Source organism: Scyliorhinus canicula, chromosome 6 (assembly GCF_902713615.1).
Source record: "Scyliorhinus canicula chromosome 6, sScyCan1.1, whole genome shotgun sequence".
Lineage (NCBI taxonomy): Eukaryota > Metazoa > Chordata > Chondrichthyes > Carcharhiniformes > Scyliorhinidae > Scyliorhinus > Scyliorhinus canicula.
In genome coordinates this window covers 14,642,828-14,662,281 of record NC_052151.1, presented here as the reverse complement: position 1 = coordinate 14,662,281, position 19,454 = coordinate 14,642,828, and the positions used below count along the sequence as shown (strand labels likewise).

Genomic DNA, 19,454 nt, shown 5'->3' with positions numbered 1-19,454 from the left:
TCCGTACAAGGGAAAGGCCATCATAAGGAATTGTTCCTTTTTAGAAATAGTTCTTTTTGCTCGCGAGGGGGAGTGCTTAAGGGTGGGTAGGTGACGCATTTGGGGTACGACATATCCCAAAAAGCAGGATCCTGTCCAATCAATGGGGAGCCACGGATATGCTTTAGTGCCGCATATGCAATAGGTTCCATTGTAGGCTGTAAAATCATCGGCTGATGTCATCCAGAGGATTGTATTGGTAGGTTGCACCTACTTTGCCCCATTAACTTTCCTTTCCCTGATTTATTCAAACATATGGAACCTTGAACATTATACGAGTGGACAGTGAGGGAAGGTGGAGTCAGGACATGATTATAGTTAGGTTGATACGAAGCTGAAAATTTAGTCATGTCATAGCCAGCAGATCTCCATATTTTCATATTCCCCCTATCTCCCCTGATGCCTGTTTGATTTTGTCGTAAAATCCATTCAACTGTCTCTGTGGTATGAAAGGGGAGAGATTGGAGAGGTATTCCTTCCCTCGAATGGACAGGGATGTGGGTACAAACCCAACACTTGCTAATATTCAATTTTTCGGCATAAAGATATGACAGATGTAAATAGGTATTGGAAGGCAGGTCTCGTTTAGTTCAGTTTTTTTTACTACCGAGTGGCCATTAAGGCTAAATAGTCCAGAAAGTCCAAAAATTATACTGAAGATCTTCATCCTGTGTTCTCGTCTGGGTTGGAGACTATCTTCTTGCAATCGGATAGATGTATCCAACTGGCACGTCCTTCAAGTTTGACCGAAGTTGGTGTCGTCAGTAATACGAGGAATGGTCAACTCCAGCGTTGTCCTGGTTTCTTTCTGTCCCAGTTTTTCACCAACACGAGGTCTCCGGGTTTGACCACTGGATATCGACGGACGGCTGTCCCTGTCGTTACTGGGAGATGTGCCTGTTTTACCTGTGAGTGGAGGAACTTCAAAGAAAGTGTTAATTGCTTCAAATAGTTCTGCATTTGTTCCCCCATCACCTGGAGGTCTACTCCCTCTAGGGGTTTTCCATGGGCATCCCAGGGAGTCCTCATTGGCCGACCATAGACTATCTCTACAGCTGACAGTCCGGTCCGCGAATGGGGAGTCACCCGCATGTGAAACAGTGCCAAGGGTAATACTTTTAGCCAATTTAACCCAGTTTCTTCAGTTAATTTAGATAATTTTTCTTTTAAAGTCCCGTTGGCTCTTTCCAGAATTCCTGCTGCCTGTGGGTGATATGCGCAGTGCTGTTGCTGTTTAATTACAAGTGCTTCGCACAATTCAGTATTGATCCGAGCTACAAAATGTGGTCCATTGTCTGAGCTCACCATTTTGGGTACCCCAAAACGAGGAATGACTTCCGTTAACAACAACTTCACTACTGTATGTGCCGTACAATTAGTGGTGGGGAAGGCTTCAATCCATTTACTAAACACATCGATTATTACTAAACAATATTTATAGCACTGTGCTGTTGGCAATTCGATAAAATCAAGCTGTAGACAAGCAAAAGGACCATCTGGCAAGGGGGTGGTTCCCAGAGGGCATTTAATACCTTTACCCTTATTATGTTTCATGCAAATGACGCATCGATCCAGCCGTGTTTGTGCTGCTGTATTCAAATCTGGGTGCCACCAAGTTTTTAGGAGTAGCTGTACCACTCCCTCCTTGCCAAGGTGGGTACAAGAATGCAAATAATCAACAAGTACCGGTAATAAAGAATTCGGAATACAAACTTGACCAACTGGAGTCAGCCAGAGGTCTCGTGTCAAGGAGTGCGAACACCTCATTGACTTCCATAGTGTTCGCTCAGAATCAGAGGCGTCCCTCTGTAAATTTTGAACTTCAGCTATCTCTGGCATGCCCTTCGTCCTTAATGCAGGTACCTGGTTTAGAGCCTGATTAGCCCCACTGGGAACAATTAAAGAGGTTGATGAAGCTGCAGCTTTAGCAGCTGAATCAGCACGGGCATTTCCTAATTGAACAGGAGTGTCACCCTTCGTGTGCGCAACGCATTTAATAACTGCCAATTGACGGGGAAGCTGAATAGCATCGAGGAGATTTTTAACCCAAAGAGCATTTTGAATGGGAGTTCCGGCCGAGGTGAGAAAACCTCGCTGTTGCCAGAGGCGGCCGAAATCATGGGTCACGCCAAAGGCATACCTAGAATCAGTGTAAACATTAGTACTTTTGTCTGTGGCCAAAATACATGCTCGAGTAAGGGCAAATAGCTCGGCTTTTTGTGCAGAGACAGGGGTCTGGGAGGCTGCTGCTTCTTGCACGTCATAGCGGCTCAATCGCGCTTGAGTCAGATGCTGGGTTTGCTGAGACGTTAGGAGAGCCACGATAGAGTGTGAAGTACGCACTTGTACTGGCTGGTGAAGGGTCAGATTAGAGGCTGCCTGGACTAACAAATGGACAGCAGTAAGAATTTGGGTGCAGGGAGGTAGACCGCAAGCTACAGGATCTAATTTGGTAGAATAGTAGGCGACCGGGCGACGCCGGTCACCGTGTTCTTGTGTAAGAACACCAGTGGCACATTTATCAAGAACATTAATGTACAGCTGAAAAGGTCTGTCATACATGGGTCGTCCTAGTGTTGGGGCGGTAGCCAGGGCGTTTTTCAGAGTAATAAAATATTGTTTTGCTGAATCAGGTAGTTCAAACTTGGATTGGATTGGATTTGTTTATTGTCACGTGTACCGAGGTACAGTGAAAAGTATTTTTCTGCAAGCAGCTCAACAGATCATTCAGTACATGGGCAGAAAAGGGAATTAAACAGAATTCAAGAAAATACATGAGAATACATAATAGGGCAACACAATATATACAATGTACTACATAAGCATTGGCATCGGATGAAGCATACAGGGTGTAGTGTTAATGAGATCAGTCCATAAGAGGGTCATTTAGGAGTCTGGTAAAAGTGGGGAAGAAGCTGTTTTTGAGTATGTTTGTGCGTGTTCTCAGACTTCTGAATCTCCTGCCCGATGGAAGAAGTTGGAAAAGTGAGTAAGCCGGGTGGGAGGGATCCTTGATTATGCTGCCTGCTTTCCCCAGGCAGCGGGAGGTGTAGATGGAGTCAATGGATGGGAGGCAGGTTCGTGTGATGGACTGGGCGGTATTCACGACTCTCTGAAGTTCCTTGCGGTCCTGGGCCGAGCAGTTGCCATACCAGGCTGTGATGCAGCCCGATAGGATGCTCTCTATAGTGCATCTGTAAAAGTTGGTAAGGGTTAATGTGGACATGCCAAATTTCCTTAGTTTCCTGAGGAAGTAAAGGCGCTGTTGTGCTTTCTTGGTGATAGCGTCGACATGAGTGGACCAGGATACATTTTTGGTGATGTGCACCCCTAGGAATTTGAAACTGCTCACCATCTCTACCTCGGCTCCGTTGATGCTGACAGGAGTGTGCACAGTACTTTGCTTCCTGAAGTCGATCACCAGCTCTTTAGTTTTGCTGGCATTGAGGGAGAGATTGATGTCGTTGCACCACTCCACTAGGTTATCTATCTCCCTCCTGTATTCGGACTCGTCGTTATTCGAGATCCGGCCCACTATGGTCGTATCGTCAGCAAACCTCTAGATGGAGTTGGAACCAAGTTTTGCCATGCAGTCGTGTGTGTACAGGGAGTAGAGTAGGGGGCTAAGTACACAGCCTTGTGGGGCACCGGTATTGAGGACTATTGTGGAGGAGGTGTTGGTGTTCATTCTTACTTCAAACACGAGCTTTCGGAGCACGGCTCCTTCACTGACTGTGGTCTGTTGGTCAGAAAGTCAAGGATCCAGTTGCAGAGTGGAGAGCCAAGTCCTAGGTTTTGGAGCTTTGATATGAGCTTGGCTGGGATTATGGTGTTGAAGGCAGAGCTGTAGTCAATAAATAGGAGTCTGATGTAGGAGTCCTTGTTTTCGAGATGCTCTAGGGGTGAGTGTAGGGCCAGGGAAATGGCGTCTGATGTGGACCGGTTGTGACGGTGTGCGAATTGAAGTGGGTCAAGGCGTTCCGGGAGTATGGAGGTGATGCGCTTCATGATCAGCCTCTCGAAGCACTTCATTACAACTGACGTCAGGGCCACTGGGCGGTAGTCATTGAGGCATGTTGCCTGGTTCTTCTTTGGTACCGGTATGATGGTGGTCTTCTTGAAGCAGGTGGGGACCTCGGAGTGGAGTAGGGATAGGTTAAAGATGTCTGTGAAAACCTCTGCCAGCTGGTATGCGCAGGCTCTGAGTGCACGACCGGGGATCCCGTCCGGGCCCATCGCCTTCCGTGGGTTCACTTTCAGGAAGGCCGATCTGACTTCGGAAACTGTGATGGTGGGTATGGGTGAATTATGGGTTGCTGGGGCACTCGATAGCGGATTGTTGGTTACCTGCTCAAACCGAGCATAGAATGCATTAAGTTCATCGGGGAGGGGTGCACTGCTGCCAGAGATACTGCTCGGCTTCGCTTTGTAGCCCGTTATGTTGCTTAGTCCTTGCCACAACCGCCGAGAGTCTGTCTGTGACTCTAGTTTAGTTTGATATTCTCTCTTGGCATCTCGGATGGCTTTGCGGAGGTCGTACCTGGATTTCTTGTATAGGACAGGGTCGTCTGCCTTGAACACCTCAGATCTGTCCTTCAGTAGGGAGTCAATCTCGCGGTTGAGCCATGGTTTCCGGTTGGGGAATGTACATACGGAATTCTTTAGCATGCAGTCGTCCACACATTTGCTGATGAAGTCTGTGACGGTGGTGACATACTCATTTAAGTTAGTCGCTGAGTTCTTAAATATGGACCAGTCCACTGTCTCCAAGCAGTCACGTAAGAGCTCTTCTGCCTCCTCAGACCAGCACTGCACAACCTTCTTAGCTGGATTCTCCCGCTTGAGTTTCTGCTTGTAAGCCGGGAGAAGGAGCAGAGTCTTATGGTCTGATTTCCCAAAGTGCGGTCGGGGGATGGAACGGTAGGCGCCCTTGATTTTTGAGTAGCAGTGGTCAAGAGTGTTGTCGCCCCTGGTGGTACAGGAAATGTGCTGGTGGAATTTTGGCAGTACACTCTTGAGGTTGGCTTTGTTGAAGTCTCCGGCCACAATGAACAGGGCCTCCGGGTGTTCTGTTTCATGGTTGTTTATGACTGTGTACAGTTCATCCAGCGCCTTCCTCACTTCTGCCTGGGGTGGGATGTAGACCGCTGTGATAATGGCTGAAGTGAACTCACGTGGAAGATAGTATGGGCGGCACTTTACGGTCAGGTATTCCAGGTCTGGGGAGCAGTAGGTCGCCAGGTTCACCACATCCAAGCACCAGGAGGAGTTGATGAGGAGGCAAACCCCTCCACCCTTCGCTTTGCCTGAAGATGCCGTGCGGTCCGCCCGGTGAATAGAGAAGCCTTCAGGTTGTATGGCACAGTCCGGTGAGGACTTAAGAGGAGCATTTTGAGAGGAGTACAGAGTTAATTCTTTAGTATGTACAGTAACATTCGGAATCCATTGTCTGCAAAAGTTCACTAATCCTAAAAAGGCTCGTACCTGCTTGGGCGATGTAGGAAATGGGGTCTGCAGTATAGGAGTAATGCGTTCCTGTGTAAGGGAGCGATCAGTAGCACTTACTAGGACATCCAAAAATTTGACTTGTCGTTGGCCTTTATGAGGGCAGAGGCATATCAGGTTTGACTTTAATAACAATGGGAGGGACATTAGTGAGACCAACTTCGTGTTTGGAGGCTGCCCATAAATCTGCGGGTAGTTCAGAAGTCGTAGATTGGGCTGAATGATGGTGGTGCAGTGTGCCAATGAGGACAAATGGGCGTTTAAAATATTCTAAAGTGCCTGCGGGTAGGGTTTGACTTCCATTAAGGAAAGGATCAGCTTGTCCTCGTAGTGCAGCTGCCAGAAATCCCAAGGACTTGGCACTGTAGCCTTTGTTGACAGAAAGGGGCACGTGGGGTGACACAAGTCTCGACTGGCGCCATAGGCTGTGGGGTAAATCGACAAGAAAGGCAGACCCTTCTTTGTCTTGGTAAATGCTCTCCAAATCGGACGAGCATACTGTATGATCGTAGCAAAGAGTGACATGTGGATTGGGAATATCTAAGGGAGGTGAAAAGTGTGAGGGATCAAAATCAATCGACCACCACTGTGGAATAGTGAATAGGGGAAAGTTTCGAAGCTGGGCCTGTGGGATAGGTGATATGGTAATGCCGTTATCCAGGCTTGGGTCACTATATTCTCTCATCTGGACTCTATCGGGTGTTTTAATAGCTGTGCCCAAGTGTCATTAATCTTTTGTAAGACTTCCTGCAGTTTTTAGATTTTTATTTTTTTAAACAGTGGTACTCAGGGTTAATGTTAGCTGCCAGCATAGAACAGAGAGCAATCAGGCGCAGGCTCAGAAGTTATTAAATCTTGCAGCTGGTGACCTCGTATTTGAGACAGTTCTATAAACATACCATTATCAATGCGATGTATTACCGCTCCGAATTTGCAGTGTCTGTCTGCCTAATAGGGTCAGGTGTCGCTAGTTGAGGTACATCCTTCCTGGGAGAGGGTTATGAGTGGGACATATTTCAGTCAATTTTCAATATTTGCTATTTAACCAGTTTTTTTTGAAAGAGACATTACTGGATGTTTATTATTTTTTTATTTCAAATGAACTGAACCACCGCCGAGTCTATCTGGACGGCCTGAAACGATCTGAAGTTATTTTAGACAAGTATCCATTGTTAAGTTCCTAACCGTAATCTTGTATTGACTTTGCTCCCCTTTTTTCATTTTGGGAGATTTGTTATCCTCAGATATTCCTGAACAAAAACTAATGGAGTGTTTTAGTCCCTTTCTGATCAAGGTGGATAGCCTAACTTGGTTCTTTTCCCATATGTGCATTCCGTTTTGAAGACCTGTCAATTCTATACCCAATTTTAATTCTTTATCCTGCCAGCTGGCTAACAAGGAGGCATCCTTCAATTTTGGACAATATTCCCTCCATAGAGCAACTAACTTTTTAGCAGTTGACCCCCTATTATTTTCCCAAATCACTTGTTGAGCTTCTATCACTGTTGATAGGTCTTTAGTTCCCCCCAGTATTGTTCACACAGTGTTTGCAGTGCGATGCCATTTTCAAAAGTTGTATCTAAAGTTTTACCCATTGCACCCTTTGTCTGATGCCAGATGGTCCTTCCGATTACAATTTTAACAATTGATTAAGGAAATTACGTGTGTGATGTTTTATGTCAGGGTCCGCACGCTTTTTGCCCTGTTTATGTGTTGTTAAGCAGAGTTATCCGCATCTGCAGGAGATTATAATTTAAATCACGGCGTAATCGCGCTCCGTACAAACCAATTAACAACTCGAAGGTGACACCGTAAAGATTCTATGTCACCCGCCTTACAAAGTTAACGGGAACCTTTTATCGCGAAGGTTTCAGGTAATAACAAGGACCATGTTGGCATCGATATTTCTTTACCTCTTTCAAATAATCACAGCATGAAACATAATTTTTAAAGTCAAAGTCTGAAAAATGAAATATGAATTCTTTCCCTCTCTCTCTCATCTATCTCTCTCCCTCTCTACGTAACTCTGTCTGTCTTTGGAACTCTTGTCGCTCTTTCTCTTTATCTGCCTACCTCTCCATCTCTGCCTCTCCCTGACTCGCTCTCTTTCGCTCTCTCAACTTTCGCTGTCTCTATCAGTTCCTGTCTCTTGTCGCGGGCTCTCTCTCTCTCCTTCAATCCCTTCCTCTGTCTCTCTTTCTCTCTCGTGGATTCAGCCCTTGTTCTTGGGGACAAATTTTGAACAAAAAGTTTTCATTCTCCTTCGAAAACTTTATCTGTGTTATTCCATTTAAGTCAATTTGCACTGATTAATTTTAGAGGCATTAGCTATTCTTAGAGACGTGTATTTTTTCTTTGTCAATTCAAAAAAGACCAACTGTCTGCTGAAATGGTTAATGTTTCCTGCAGAGTCTAAGGGGCGGAGAACTTGGCGTGATGCCATTTACGTCTTTTCATGCAATCTAAAAACTTATTCATATTTCAATTACTCTTATTTGTAAAGTTACTTTCTTTTAAACTGATATAGTGTGAACTGAACAACTTTGAAAAAGTTTGGGAACATTTGCAAGAGGAATTATGAATGTTTTGCCATTAGTTTAAAAACAATACGAGTATGCATTTTGTTGTCCTTCAGAAGAACCAATTGTTATCATAATAAGGCCAGTACAACATTCCAAGCAGTAGTTAGTTTACATCATCTGATCTACTAAATTTCATTCAAAAGCAATGTTAACCTTTAGTCATTATTGCCAGCATGCTTCTAAATTGGTAACTCATTAACTTCACTTTCATAATTCCCTTATTGTGGATCTTTTAATCAACACCTTTTAGTAAATTATCATGTCTTCTGTAGAGAAGGGTTGTTCGATATTTACGGCTTGCGTCTGTGACCGAGTGCGTGTCGCTAAGGGGGACACGTTAGCGGGAATTTCATTGGTAATGGGATCAGAAGTGGGAGTCAGGACTTGGGACAGTGGAATTGTAGGATCGGGGAGCGCAGAATGATGGTGGGGTCCAGGGTTCAAATCCTCCACTTCTTCCGTATCGCCTGAATATGGGAACGTCGGCATTTCAGATCAACTGGGAGGATCCTCCTTTCCTATAATTTTACGAGCTAGCCCTACTTTCCTACCGGCAGGAGGGTTGTTATTGCCAGATTGCTTTTTTAGTGTTTTGACTGTTTTCTATCCCAAAGCTCACATTACAATTTTAATGTCTCCCAATCTTTCGCTTTACCGTTCACACACTCATTAATCCCTTTTGCGGGTGTTATCTCTCAAACGCATTAATAGTGATTGTTCGTTGCGTTAAGTTGCGTTGCGTTAAGGGGCCTCACGGTAGCATGGTGGTTAGCATCAATGCTTCACAGCTCCAGGGTCCCAGGTTCGATTCCCGGCTGGGTCACTGTCTGTGTGGAGTCTGCATGTCCTCCCCGTGTGTGCGTGGGTTTCCTCCGGGTGCTCCGGTTTCCTCCCACAGTCCAAAGATGTGCGGGTTAGGTGGATTGGCCATGCTAAATTGCCCGTAGTGTAAGGTTAATGGGGGGATTGTTGGGTTACGGGTATACGGGTTACGTGGGTTTAAGTAGGGTGATCATTGCTCGGCACAACATCGAGGGCCAAAGGGCCTGTTCCGTGCTGTACTGTTCTATGTTCTATGTTCTAAGTGGACTGTTTTGTTCCACTGTAAAATTAAACAATTTGAAGCCGGCATTCTTTTTTCCAGATTGCTTTTTTTTCTGCATCAATGCTATTGTCAAAGTTCTAAGATCCCTGTGTAACCTAGTGGCCAGATATCATTACCTAATTTATTGTTTAAAGCAGCTCTGCAGCCAATCTTCGAATATTACGTTCTTGAGAAGGGGTTTCTAAACACATGAAAAATAGAGGGGAATAGCCCCTAGTTTTGTCTAAAGTTTGTCGCATAATGTCAGTAAAATGTGACCCTGGCAAAAAAATGCTCAAAACAAATTTCTGGTACCAAATCAAATTGGAGGGTCCTTGACCCCCAAAAAAATTACTGACAGGGTCCCTGACCCCAAAACTTAATCAAAGGGTCCCTGACCCAAATTTATTGACAGCCTGTATAAATCTGATCCGGATGGAAAACGAGATCAGAAGGTCCCTGACCTGCGGCTAATCACAATCGGGTCCCTGACCCCCAAAAAAAATTTACTCACAGTCAAATTTAGATTCGAGAACCGCCACCTGTTTAGTTACTTCCGTCAGGGATGAGGGGTCGCAGCACAGATCCGAGAGAGAGAGAGACCAAGGTTAATCTTACCTTGTGCCGGCGTCTGTCTCTGTACTCCGGTCGTAGCCTTGATCACTTTTTCTCAGTCCCTCACGGAAGATCACTTAATTGGATTTTTTCTCGCAGCGCCAAATGTCGTAGTCAATATTTTCCCCGCTTCTATACTGTGATAGAAAGATTCAAACAGAATTCATTAGATAAGCAAAACTGAACTTTATTTTACGAATTACAACTGCTAGCAGTATTGGCTGAGACTTAAAGTCGGAAGGCAGTCAAGTACAAACTGCTGGTTCCCTTCCAAGTCTGCGATATCACAAAAGAATAAGACAATTTTTATACATTATAGGATCAAGATAACATGAATACAGCTTGGTCAGGAATTTGATCAAAAGTAAAACATAAGTAATAATCATTACAATGGGGTCACCTTGCTGACCTTTAGGAGACTGGGGTCTCATATCATTATCTTGTCTTTGTTTTAAGAGATGGAGCAAATTTGTTTAAGTACAGGAAGAGACAGTTTTTTAGCTTATCGTATATATTTAGACTGCTCTGGTCTCATGACGAACGCGCCTTATCCGAGTTTTAGAGTCAGCCAGTTCTCAGGTCAAGTTGACCTTGGCTGTTTGTATTTGTGCCTTAGGTTATGTGAAGTCAGTTTAAATTCAATTGTACCAAGAAGACTTGACTAGTTTTCCCATCATGCCATTATTTGCTTTGCACAATACCACACTCTGACAATCCTCTTCACTATCCGCATCTCCAAGAGGCAGATGAGAATGCAGAGCAATGATTCACAACATTGAAGGCTCAAGAAAAGTAATATTGAGAGGGATAGAAACCAGAGTACAAATAGCAAAGGGGCTGGACTTTCATCTCTATCCATCCATTAGTGGCTCCTGTAAAGGAATTGTGAGCAGTGTCCAGATTGTGAAGTCAACATTCTTTCCCATGCTGCCTTGTGCCTGGGCAGAGGTTAAAGGTCAGAGTTCAAACTCTGAGAGACGAGCTTTTACGAGACAGGGTTGTGCGAGAGGCTCTTACAGGAATGACCCCAAATGCATTTATGTGGTCAAATTTAAAAAAGAAACTCTTGCATTAATCTAGCATCTTCCACAACCTTAGGCTAAAGCCTATTTGCAGTCTGTAAATTGAAAAGTAGAAAACACAGCAGGAAATTTGCACAGAGAATTTCCCAGAACGATCAATAAGATATTGACCAACTGAAAAAGCTGTTTTTGGTAATGTTGGTTGAGCCATATATATTGGACAGACTGTAGGACCTGAGATTAGCATTTCCTCCATGGAACAGTATCGCCTCCACTAGAGCAGCACTCAGTCAGTCAGTGTTGTATTGGTGTGCCAGTCCAGATTTTGTGTTCAGGTTCCTGAGGTGGACCTTTCTTACTCAGAAGTGAGTTCCACTGAACTACTGTAGACACCAACCTTCAGATGGTTGCATAATAGCTTAGTCTCTGAAGTTTTGTTTTCTTATTAAGACTTTTGAGGGAAAAACGAGCTGGATAATTAGCCCTAGAAAAACTGGAGTCAATGGGAAAACTCCACTGGTTGCCGTCACCCCTGGCACAAAGGACGATGGTTGTGGTTTTTGGAGTTCAATCATCTCAGCTCCAGGGCATCACTGCAGGAGTTCCTCAGGGTAGTGTCCTGGGCCCAATCATCTCAGCTCCAGGACATCACTGCAGGAGTTCCTCAGGGTAGTGTCCTGGGCCCAATCATTCAGCTGCTTCATCAATGATCTTCCCTCAATCATAAGGTCAGAAGTGGGGATGTTTGCGGATGACTGCACAATGTTCAGCACCATTCACAATTCCTCAAATACTGAAGCAGTCCATGTCCAAATGCAGCAAGAATTGGACAATATCCAGGCTTGGGCTGACAAGCGTCCAGGCAATCATCACCTCCGACAAGAGAAAATCTAACCATCACCCCTTGACATTCAATGGCATTACCATTACTGAATCCCCCACAGTCAACATCCTGGGAGTTCCCTTGATATTCAATGGCATTACCATTACTAAATCCCCCACAGTCAACATCCTGGGGGTTACCATTGATCAGAAACTGAACTGGACTCGCCAGGTTAATACTGTGACTATAAGATTAGGTCAAAGACTTGGAATACTACGGCGCATAACTCACCTCCTGACTCCCCAGAGCCTGCCCACCATCTATAAGTCATAAGTCAGGAGTGTATAGAATACTCTCCACTTGCCTGGATGAGTGCAGCTCCAGCAACACTCAAGATGTGCAACACCATCCAGGAGAAAGCAACTCACTTGATTGGCACCCCATTCACAAACATTCAAACCCTCCACCACCGACAAACAGTAGCAGCCGTGTGTACCATCTGCAAGGTGCACTGCAGGACATCACTGCAAAGTTCCTTAGGCAGCACCTTTCAATCCCATTGCCACTACCCTCTAGGAGGACAAGAGCAGCAGACACCTGGGAACCCCACCACCTGGAGGTTCCCCTTCAAGTCACTCACTACCCTAACTTGAAAATATATCGCTGTTCCTTCACTGTCACTGGGGCGAAATCCTGGAACTCCCTCCCTAACAGCACTGTGGGTGTACCTATATCACGTGGACTGCAGCGGTTGAAGAAGGCAGCTCACTACCACCTTCTGAAGGGCCATTAGAATTGGCAACAAGTGCTGGCCTAAGCAGCAATGCCCACATCTGAATAATGAAGAACAAAAAGGTGAAAGAGAAAGATATGGCTAGCTCGGCCAATAGGGTGGGAAGAAATGTGTTAGGAGGAGGCTCATGCACACCACAAACACCAGCATGGACCAGCTGAACTGATGGGATTTGGGGTGCTGCTGGCGGGTAATGTATGATGCATGAAGAAAGATAGATTTATTAATGACCTCAATATAAAGTGTTTTTTTTCCTTCAAATTTCAGTTCTGGCATTTTGGTGACTGGGTGGATGTTGTGGTGGACGATCGCCTTCCGGTCAGTGAAAGGGCTGAGCTCATTTTTGCCAAATCGTGTGAGCCAAACGAGTTCTGGTGTGCCCTGCTGGAGAAGGCCTATGCCAAGTAAGAGATAGCCCAGGGGACACTGAGGGAGGGGCAGGGACCCAGCCAGGCTCAGTAAAGCCCACTGAGGCAGCTCTTCCCTTCGATGTGCCACTCAGTGCCAGTCACTGCTGGGGCCTGATGTCTCAAGGATAATGGCAGCTGTTTCATTCGGGTGTATGGTGGTGGGTGTGCGAGGTTTCCAGACAACCCTGACCCTGATCTCAGTCAGCATCCATATACATTCGGCAAAAATGACTGGATGGCACTCACAGCCAGGAACATTAATGTTCAGGGTAAAGGGTAAAGGGCAAAGGACAAAGGGCAATTGGACAGCTTACAGAGAAATAACACAAACACAATAGACCAAACGGCTGGCCAATGAGCCCCACCTTGTAATGTTCTTGTCAGGTGGCCTGATTTATTGCAAGAATACATGTAGCTAAAGCTATAAATGATTTATTAACATTAACTGTGGGTCAACTATATACAAAACAACAGATGAATAACAATATAAACATGTGCAAGCAATCTCTCTCCAGCTCCCTAGTCAGTCTGAGGGGTCACCTGACTTTAACATTCACTTATATAGAACATAGAACATAGAACAGTACAGCACAGAACAGGCCCTTTGGCCCTCGATGTTGTGCCAGGCAATGATCACCCTACTCAAACCCACGTATCCACCCTATACCCGTAACCCAACAACCCCCCCCCCCCCTTAACCTTACTTTTTAGGACACTACGGGCAATTTAGCATGGCCAATCCACCTAACCCGCACATCTTTGGACTGTGGGAGGAAACCGGAGCACCCGGAGGAAACCCACGCACACACGGGGAGGACGTACAGACTCCGCACAGACAGCGACCCAGCCGGGAATCGAACCTGGGACCCTGGAGCTGTGAAGCATTTATGCTACCGTGCTGCTCATAGAGACTCATAGTGGTTAGTCAGTGAATTGCATGATATCACAGCCATGATATCTCTACACACGTCACTGCTCTTTCTCTTATCCCTGGAAATATTAACCTTTAGTTTGAACATCAGGACTTATTACTTCAATGAGATGGTCGGCAGTGCCACATTACCGGACACTGTCAGTACTGATTATCAAGGAGAGCTCCACAACCCCGCGCTATACTGTATCATTCTATGGGGCCACATGTGGCCTCATGGCAGTGTTTCAGACAGGAGGGGGTTAACTTAAAAAGCACAAATTTCTCCTCTCTTTTGATTGGTTTCTCTTTTCATAAGGTGTGTGTTTCCTAACCCCTGGGATTTGGTATGACCCAATTTGGTATTAATATCCCCACAGCAAACCCAACATAGGATAAACTCAACGTGTTATTTTAGTTCCACACACTCAAAAAGCAAAATAATGTCCACAACGTCCTCCTCATTTTATTTTATTCGTTCATGGGATGTGGATGTCACCGACTGAGCCAGCATTTATTGTCCATCCCTGAGGGAATTTAAGAGTCAACCGCATTGCTGTGGGTCTGGAGTCACATGTAGGCCAGACCAGGTAGCCTTCAGATTTCCTTCCCGAAAGGGCATTAGTGAACTAGATTGGTGAGATTCATATTCAGATAGTAAAGAGAGGGTTAGAGAGAAGAAAGATTTACAGAAACCACAGAGAAAATAAATACTGTTTCACCTAGGTTTCAGAGTCCGGAATCAAAATCCAACAAGATATTCCTTCACAGAGACCGATGGGTTGAAGACCGATGCTGGATAATTCATTTCGACATATATTTTCTGAATATATGCTGTCTGTAGTCTCCGGCTCTGACAGAGGATAGGCTACTTTGGAAAATTTCACAAATTAATCCCTCTCCTCAAATTGTACCATGTGTTACACTTCTCATCACCTCTCCATCTCATCTTTATTCCAATCTCATCCTGCAGATGCTCACCAGCTCCATTGAACTCCTGTTTGAGGGAGTGAAAAGCAATAGCTTCTAACCTCCTTCTGTATACTTCATGGACAATCAGCAATCAGTATGGTGTTGATTCATTGTAATGAAAACAACACTTTGGGACTTCGTACATGTGTAACATGAGATATGTCCTGGGATGGGGGTAACACGCTCGACAGGAGGAGGCAACTTCGGACCTATGGCGCCCAATCCCTCAACCGCTGTGTTTTTCCCTCACCACATGTCTGGGCCTAACTGAGAGAGAATGATCTATAGTCAACAACTCCATTATTGCCTTTGTGTCGGGATGGTAGTAGTCATGGACTTGCACCTGGAATTTGCTTATGCTCCCATAGCCTCTACTCGCAGCACGGTAGCACTGTGGTTAGCACAGTTGCTTCACAGCTCCAGGGTCCCAGGTTCGATTCCCGGCTTGGGTCACAGTCTGTGCGGAGTCTGCACGTTCTCCCCGAGTCTGCATGGGTTTCCTCCGGGTGCTCCGGTTTCCTCCCACAATCCAAAGACATGAGGTTACGTGGATTGGCCATGATAAATTGCCCTTAGTGTCCAAAAATGTTAGGTGCGGTTGCTGGGTTATGGGGATAGGGTGGAGGTGTGGGCCTGGGTAGGATGCTCTTTCCAAGGGCCGGTGGAGACATGCTGGGCTGATTGGCCTCCTTCTGCACTGTAAATTCTATGATCTATGAACTTTCCCCTCATATTGTGTCTGGCTGCTCTCGCCAATCTGTCGAGAAGCTGTTGCACACAATGGCCGGGATTTTCAAGCCGTTTCCCGCTGACAGATTTTCCGCGGGTAGAGGTGGGCCATCATTGGCCAATGGCGGGATATCCCAGTCCCATCAATGTCTGTGTGGTTTTATCCCCACCACTGGGGATCATGGCGGGAGGTGGGGGCGGCCTGATCGGTGGGACCGAGAAACCCCTCCCGGGGGATGGGCCAGAAAAATGTTGGCCAATGGGTTTGATATTTGTGGTGTCATTGGCTCAAAATGGGTGGGATTGGTCACCCATTAGGCCCCCCGCACCCCAACTCCCGCCTGATAAACTGTTCCAAAATTCAGTGAAACATTTTGGGGTTAGACTGTTGATCAAGATTCCCACAGGAAGTTAATCTTTCTTTTCCCCTCTGCGGGATAGGCTTAATGGATCATATGGAGATTTGCACATGGGACATATCTCGGACGCACTGGTGGACTTCACGGGCGGGATCAAAACCAGAATCTCCCTGAAGGACCCACCTTCGGATCTCTGGGTAAGAATGAAGAGAGCCATCGAACTCGGGTCCTTCATGGGCTGTGGCACTGCCTCAGAGGTAAGAGTAACTCCTTTCCCATCTTCTTCCTTTGCGAATTTAAGCTTCAAAAGGGGAAAAAACAACTGCTGATTGTTCAGAAGGAACAATATTTGGTGCGGTATACAAAAGGGAAGGATGGAGAATGATGAACGATGAGTGGAGTGAGGGGAGCGAGAGTGATTACCTTCCCTGAGAGGAGCTTTTCTCAAGCTTGCGATATAAAGTTGACTACCCCGCCCTCTGTACAGCTGGCATCAAGCTGCCTTTGTGGGTTACTGGAGTGTTACCAGAGTGGACAGATAATCCCGAGACCCAGATTCATGCTGAGGGAACCCGGGTTCAAATCCAGCCAAGGCAGGTGGTGAAATTTGAATTGAATGAAAATATGTGATTAAAAGGCTGAAGGTGACCCACCAAACATTTTTATGAAAAAGAAACCCCTCTCTGGTTCAGTGCTTCCCTTTCCGTCATTCTCCTCTGGTCTGGCCTCCTGACTCCAGATCCATGGCAATGTGGTTGACTTCTAAACGACCAGTAAACCACTCAGCTCAGGCATGGGTAATCCTCTGCAGGCGTTTCCGACGAATCAAAAAGTGGTTGAGTCTGTGGTCTAGATTCTCTCTTGGGCAGAGCCAGGAGACTACCCCTCTCTGCAAAAACCCACACTTTACAGTGGCCTCCTCCAGCTCCTATGTTCAGTCTAGGGCTGGATTTGAAGTTGGAGCCTGAAATGCGCGGACTTCCGTAGGCTGTGCGGAAGACTTCAGTGTTTGGCACTTCTTTGAATTTAATAAAAATATGATTTGCAAAGAAATCCCTCCAGCCCTCCACCCCTCATCCCTCCCACACACCCCTCATACGCCAATGCTAATCCATGCCCCTCCACCCAAACCCTATTCCCAATCCCATGGACCTTTGCAGATGCTATTCCAAATGAGTGCATTAGCCCCTCCATGCCAACTAACCTCGTACCAACCATGACCACAAGACCCATGCTGACATAAAATAAATATGTCTTTATTGAACAAAACACACTTTGACTGTTCTTTGACAGCTTTGACAGCTCCACTACGTTAACACATTTTGTCCACATTTTGAGTTAACAATCTCAAAGGGTTGCCTAACCTCCTATAGGAATACATTACTTCTCTCAAAGGAGCACCTTACCTCTCCCAAAGGGGTACATGTGCTGGTTTAGCACAGGGCTAAATCGCTGGCTTTTAAAGCAGACCAAGGCAGGCCAGCAGCACGGTTCAATTCCCATACCAGCCTTCCCGAACAGGCGCCGGAATGTGGCGACTAGGGGCTTTTCACAGTAACTTCATTTGAAGCCTACTCGTGACAATAAGCGATTTTCATTTCATTTTCATTTCATTCACATTACCCCTCCCAGCGGGGTAAATTACCCCTCCCAGTGGGGTACATTACCCCTCCCAGCGGGGTACATTACCTCTCCCAGTGGGGTACATTACCCCTCCCAGCGGGGTACATTACCCCTCCCAGCGGGGTACATTACCCCTCCCAGCGGGGTACATTACCCCTCCCAGCGGGGTACATTACCGGGTTGTGGGGATAGGGTGGAGGTGTTGACTTAGGGTAGGGTGCTCTTTCCAAGAGCAGATGCAGACTTAATGGGCCGAGTGGGCTCCTTCTGCACTGTAAATTCTATAGCGAGAATCTGTGTGTGTGTGTGTGTGTGTGTGTGTATGTGTGTGTGTCTGTATCTGTGTCTGTGTGTATATGTGTGTCACTGTGTGCGTGCATCTGTGTGTGTGCGTCATGCGCCTATCTGTACATGTGTATCACTGTGTGCCTGTGTGTGCCTGTGTGTATGTGTGCCTGTGTGTGTGCCTGTGTGTATGTGTGCCTGTGTGTATGTGTGCCTGTGTGTATGTGTGTGTGTATGTGTGCCTGTGTGTGCCTGTGTGTATGTGTGTGTGTATGTGTGCCTGTGTGTATGTGTGCCTGTGTGTGCCTGTATGTGTGTGTGTATGTGTGCGCCTGTGTGTATGTGTGTGTGTATGTGTGCCTGTGTGTATGTGTGCCTGTGTGTATGTGTGTGTGTATGTGTGCCTGTGTGCCTGTGTGTATGTGTGTGTGCCTGTGTGTATGTGTGTGTGTATGTGTGTGTGCCTGTGTGTATGTATGTGTGTGTGCCTGTGTGTATGTGTGCCTGTGTGTATGTGTGTGTGTATGTGTGCCTGTGTGTATGTGTGTGTGTATGTGTGTATGTGTGTGTGCCTGTGTGTATGTGTGTGTGTATGTGTGCCTGTGTGTATGTGTGTGTGTGTGCCTGTGTGTATGTGTGTGTGTATGTGTGCCTGTGTGTATGTGTGTGTGTATGTGTGCCTGTGTGTATGTGTATGTGTGTGTGTGTGTCTGTGTGCCTGTGTGTGTGTCTGTGTGCCTGTGTGTATGTGTGTGTATGTGTGCCTGTGTGTATGTGTGTGTGTGTGCCTGTGTGGCTGTGTGTGTGTGTGCCTGTGTGTATGTGTGTGTGTATGTGTGCCTGTGTGTATGTGTGTGTGTGTGTCTGTGTGCCTATGTGTATGTGTCTGTGTGCCTGTGTGTATGTGTGTGTCTGTCAGTATGGAAGTGTCTGGATATGTGAACCTCTCTTTCATAGGGGAAATCTGCGTGTCTGAGTGCTTATGTGTGTTTCTGTGAATGTGTGATTGGAGGTAGTGTAATGGTATCATCACTGGATGAGTAACCCAGAGACCCAGGGTAATGCTCTGGGACCCAGGTTCAAATCCCACCACAGCCGATGGTGAAATTTGAATTCAATAAAAATCTGGAGTTAAAAGTCTAATGATGGCCATGAAACCATTGCCGAGTGTTGTAAAAGAAAACAGCTGGTTCACTAATGCCGTTTCGGGAAGGAAATCTGCTGTCTTTACCTGGTCTGGCCTACATGTGACTCCAGACCCACAGCTATGTGGTTAACTCTTAACTGCCCCCTCAAGCCATACATAAATGCTGGCCAATGACACCCACGTCCCATGAACGCATAAAGAAAATGTGTGGCTGGGGGGGCAAGAATCCTGAGACTGGGGTGAGCTGGGCATGCCCTCCCTTCCCAAAAACCTATCTGCAAAACTTGACGAGAGGAGTGGATCCCCATTATGTATAAACCCCACTGAGGCCAGTTCAGAGCTTGTGTCACCAGAGGGTTAGTTAAGGCAAAGCCGTATCTCAGACCTGGGCCTAGTCTGTCTCTCCAACTCCACTTCTTAAAGTGGGAGGTCGGGCTTTTCCCACAGAGTCAGGGATGGGAGTCGGGCCTTTCCCACAGGGTCAGAGGTGAGAGGTCGGGCTTTTCCCACAGGGTCAGGGATGGGAGTCGGGCCTTTCCCACAGGGTCAGAGGTGA

The 19,454-nt window shown here is 46.3% G+C and overlaps 1 protein-coding gene across 1 annotated transcript in view; it reads left to right on the top strand.

Annotated features, from left to right (window-relative positions):
• Positions 1-19,454, top strand: part of LOC119966932 (calpain-11-like) — a 134,757-nt gene that overhangs the window by 36,359 nt on the left and 78,944 nt on the right. The window contains exons 4-5 of the mRNA XM_038798890.1: positions 12,731-12,867; positions 15,926-16,100. Of these exons, the coding sequence (XP_038654818.1) occupies positions 12,731-12,867; positions 15,926-16,100 (312 nt within the window). The remainder of the gene's footprint in view (positions 1-12,730; positions 12,868-15,925; positions 16,101-19,454) is intronic.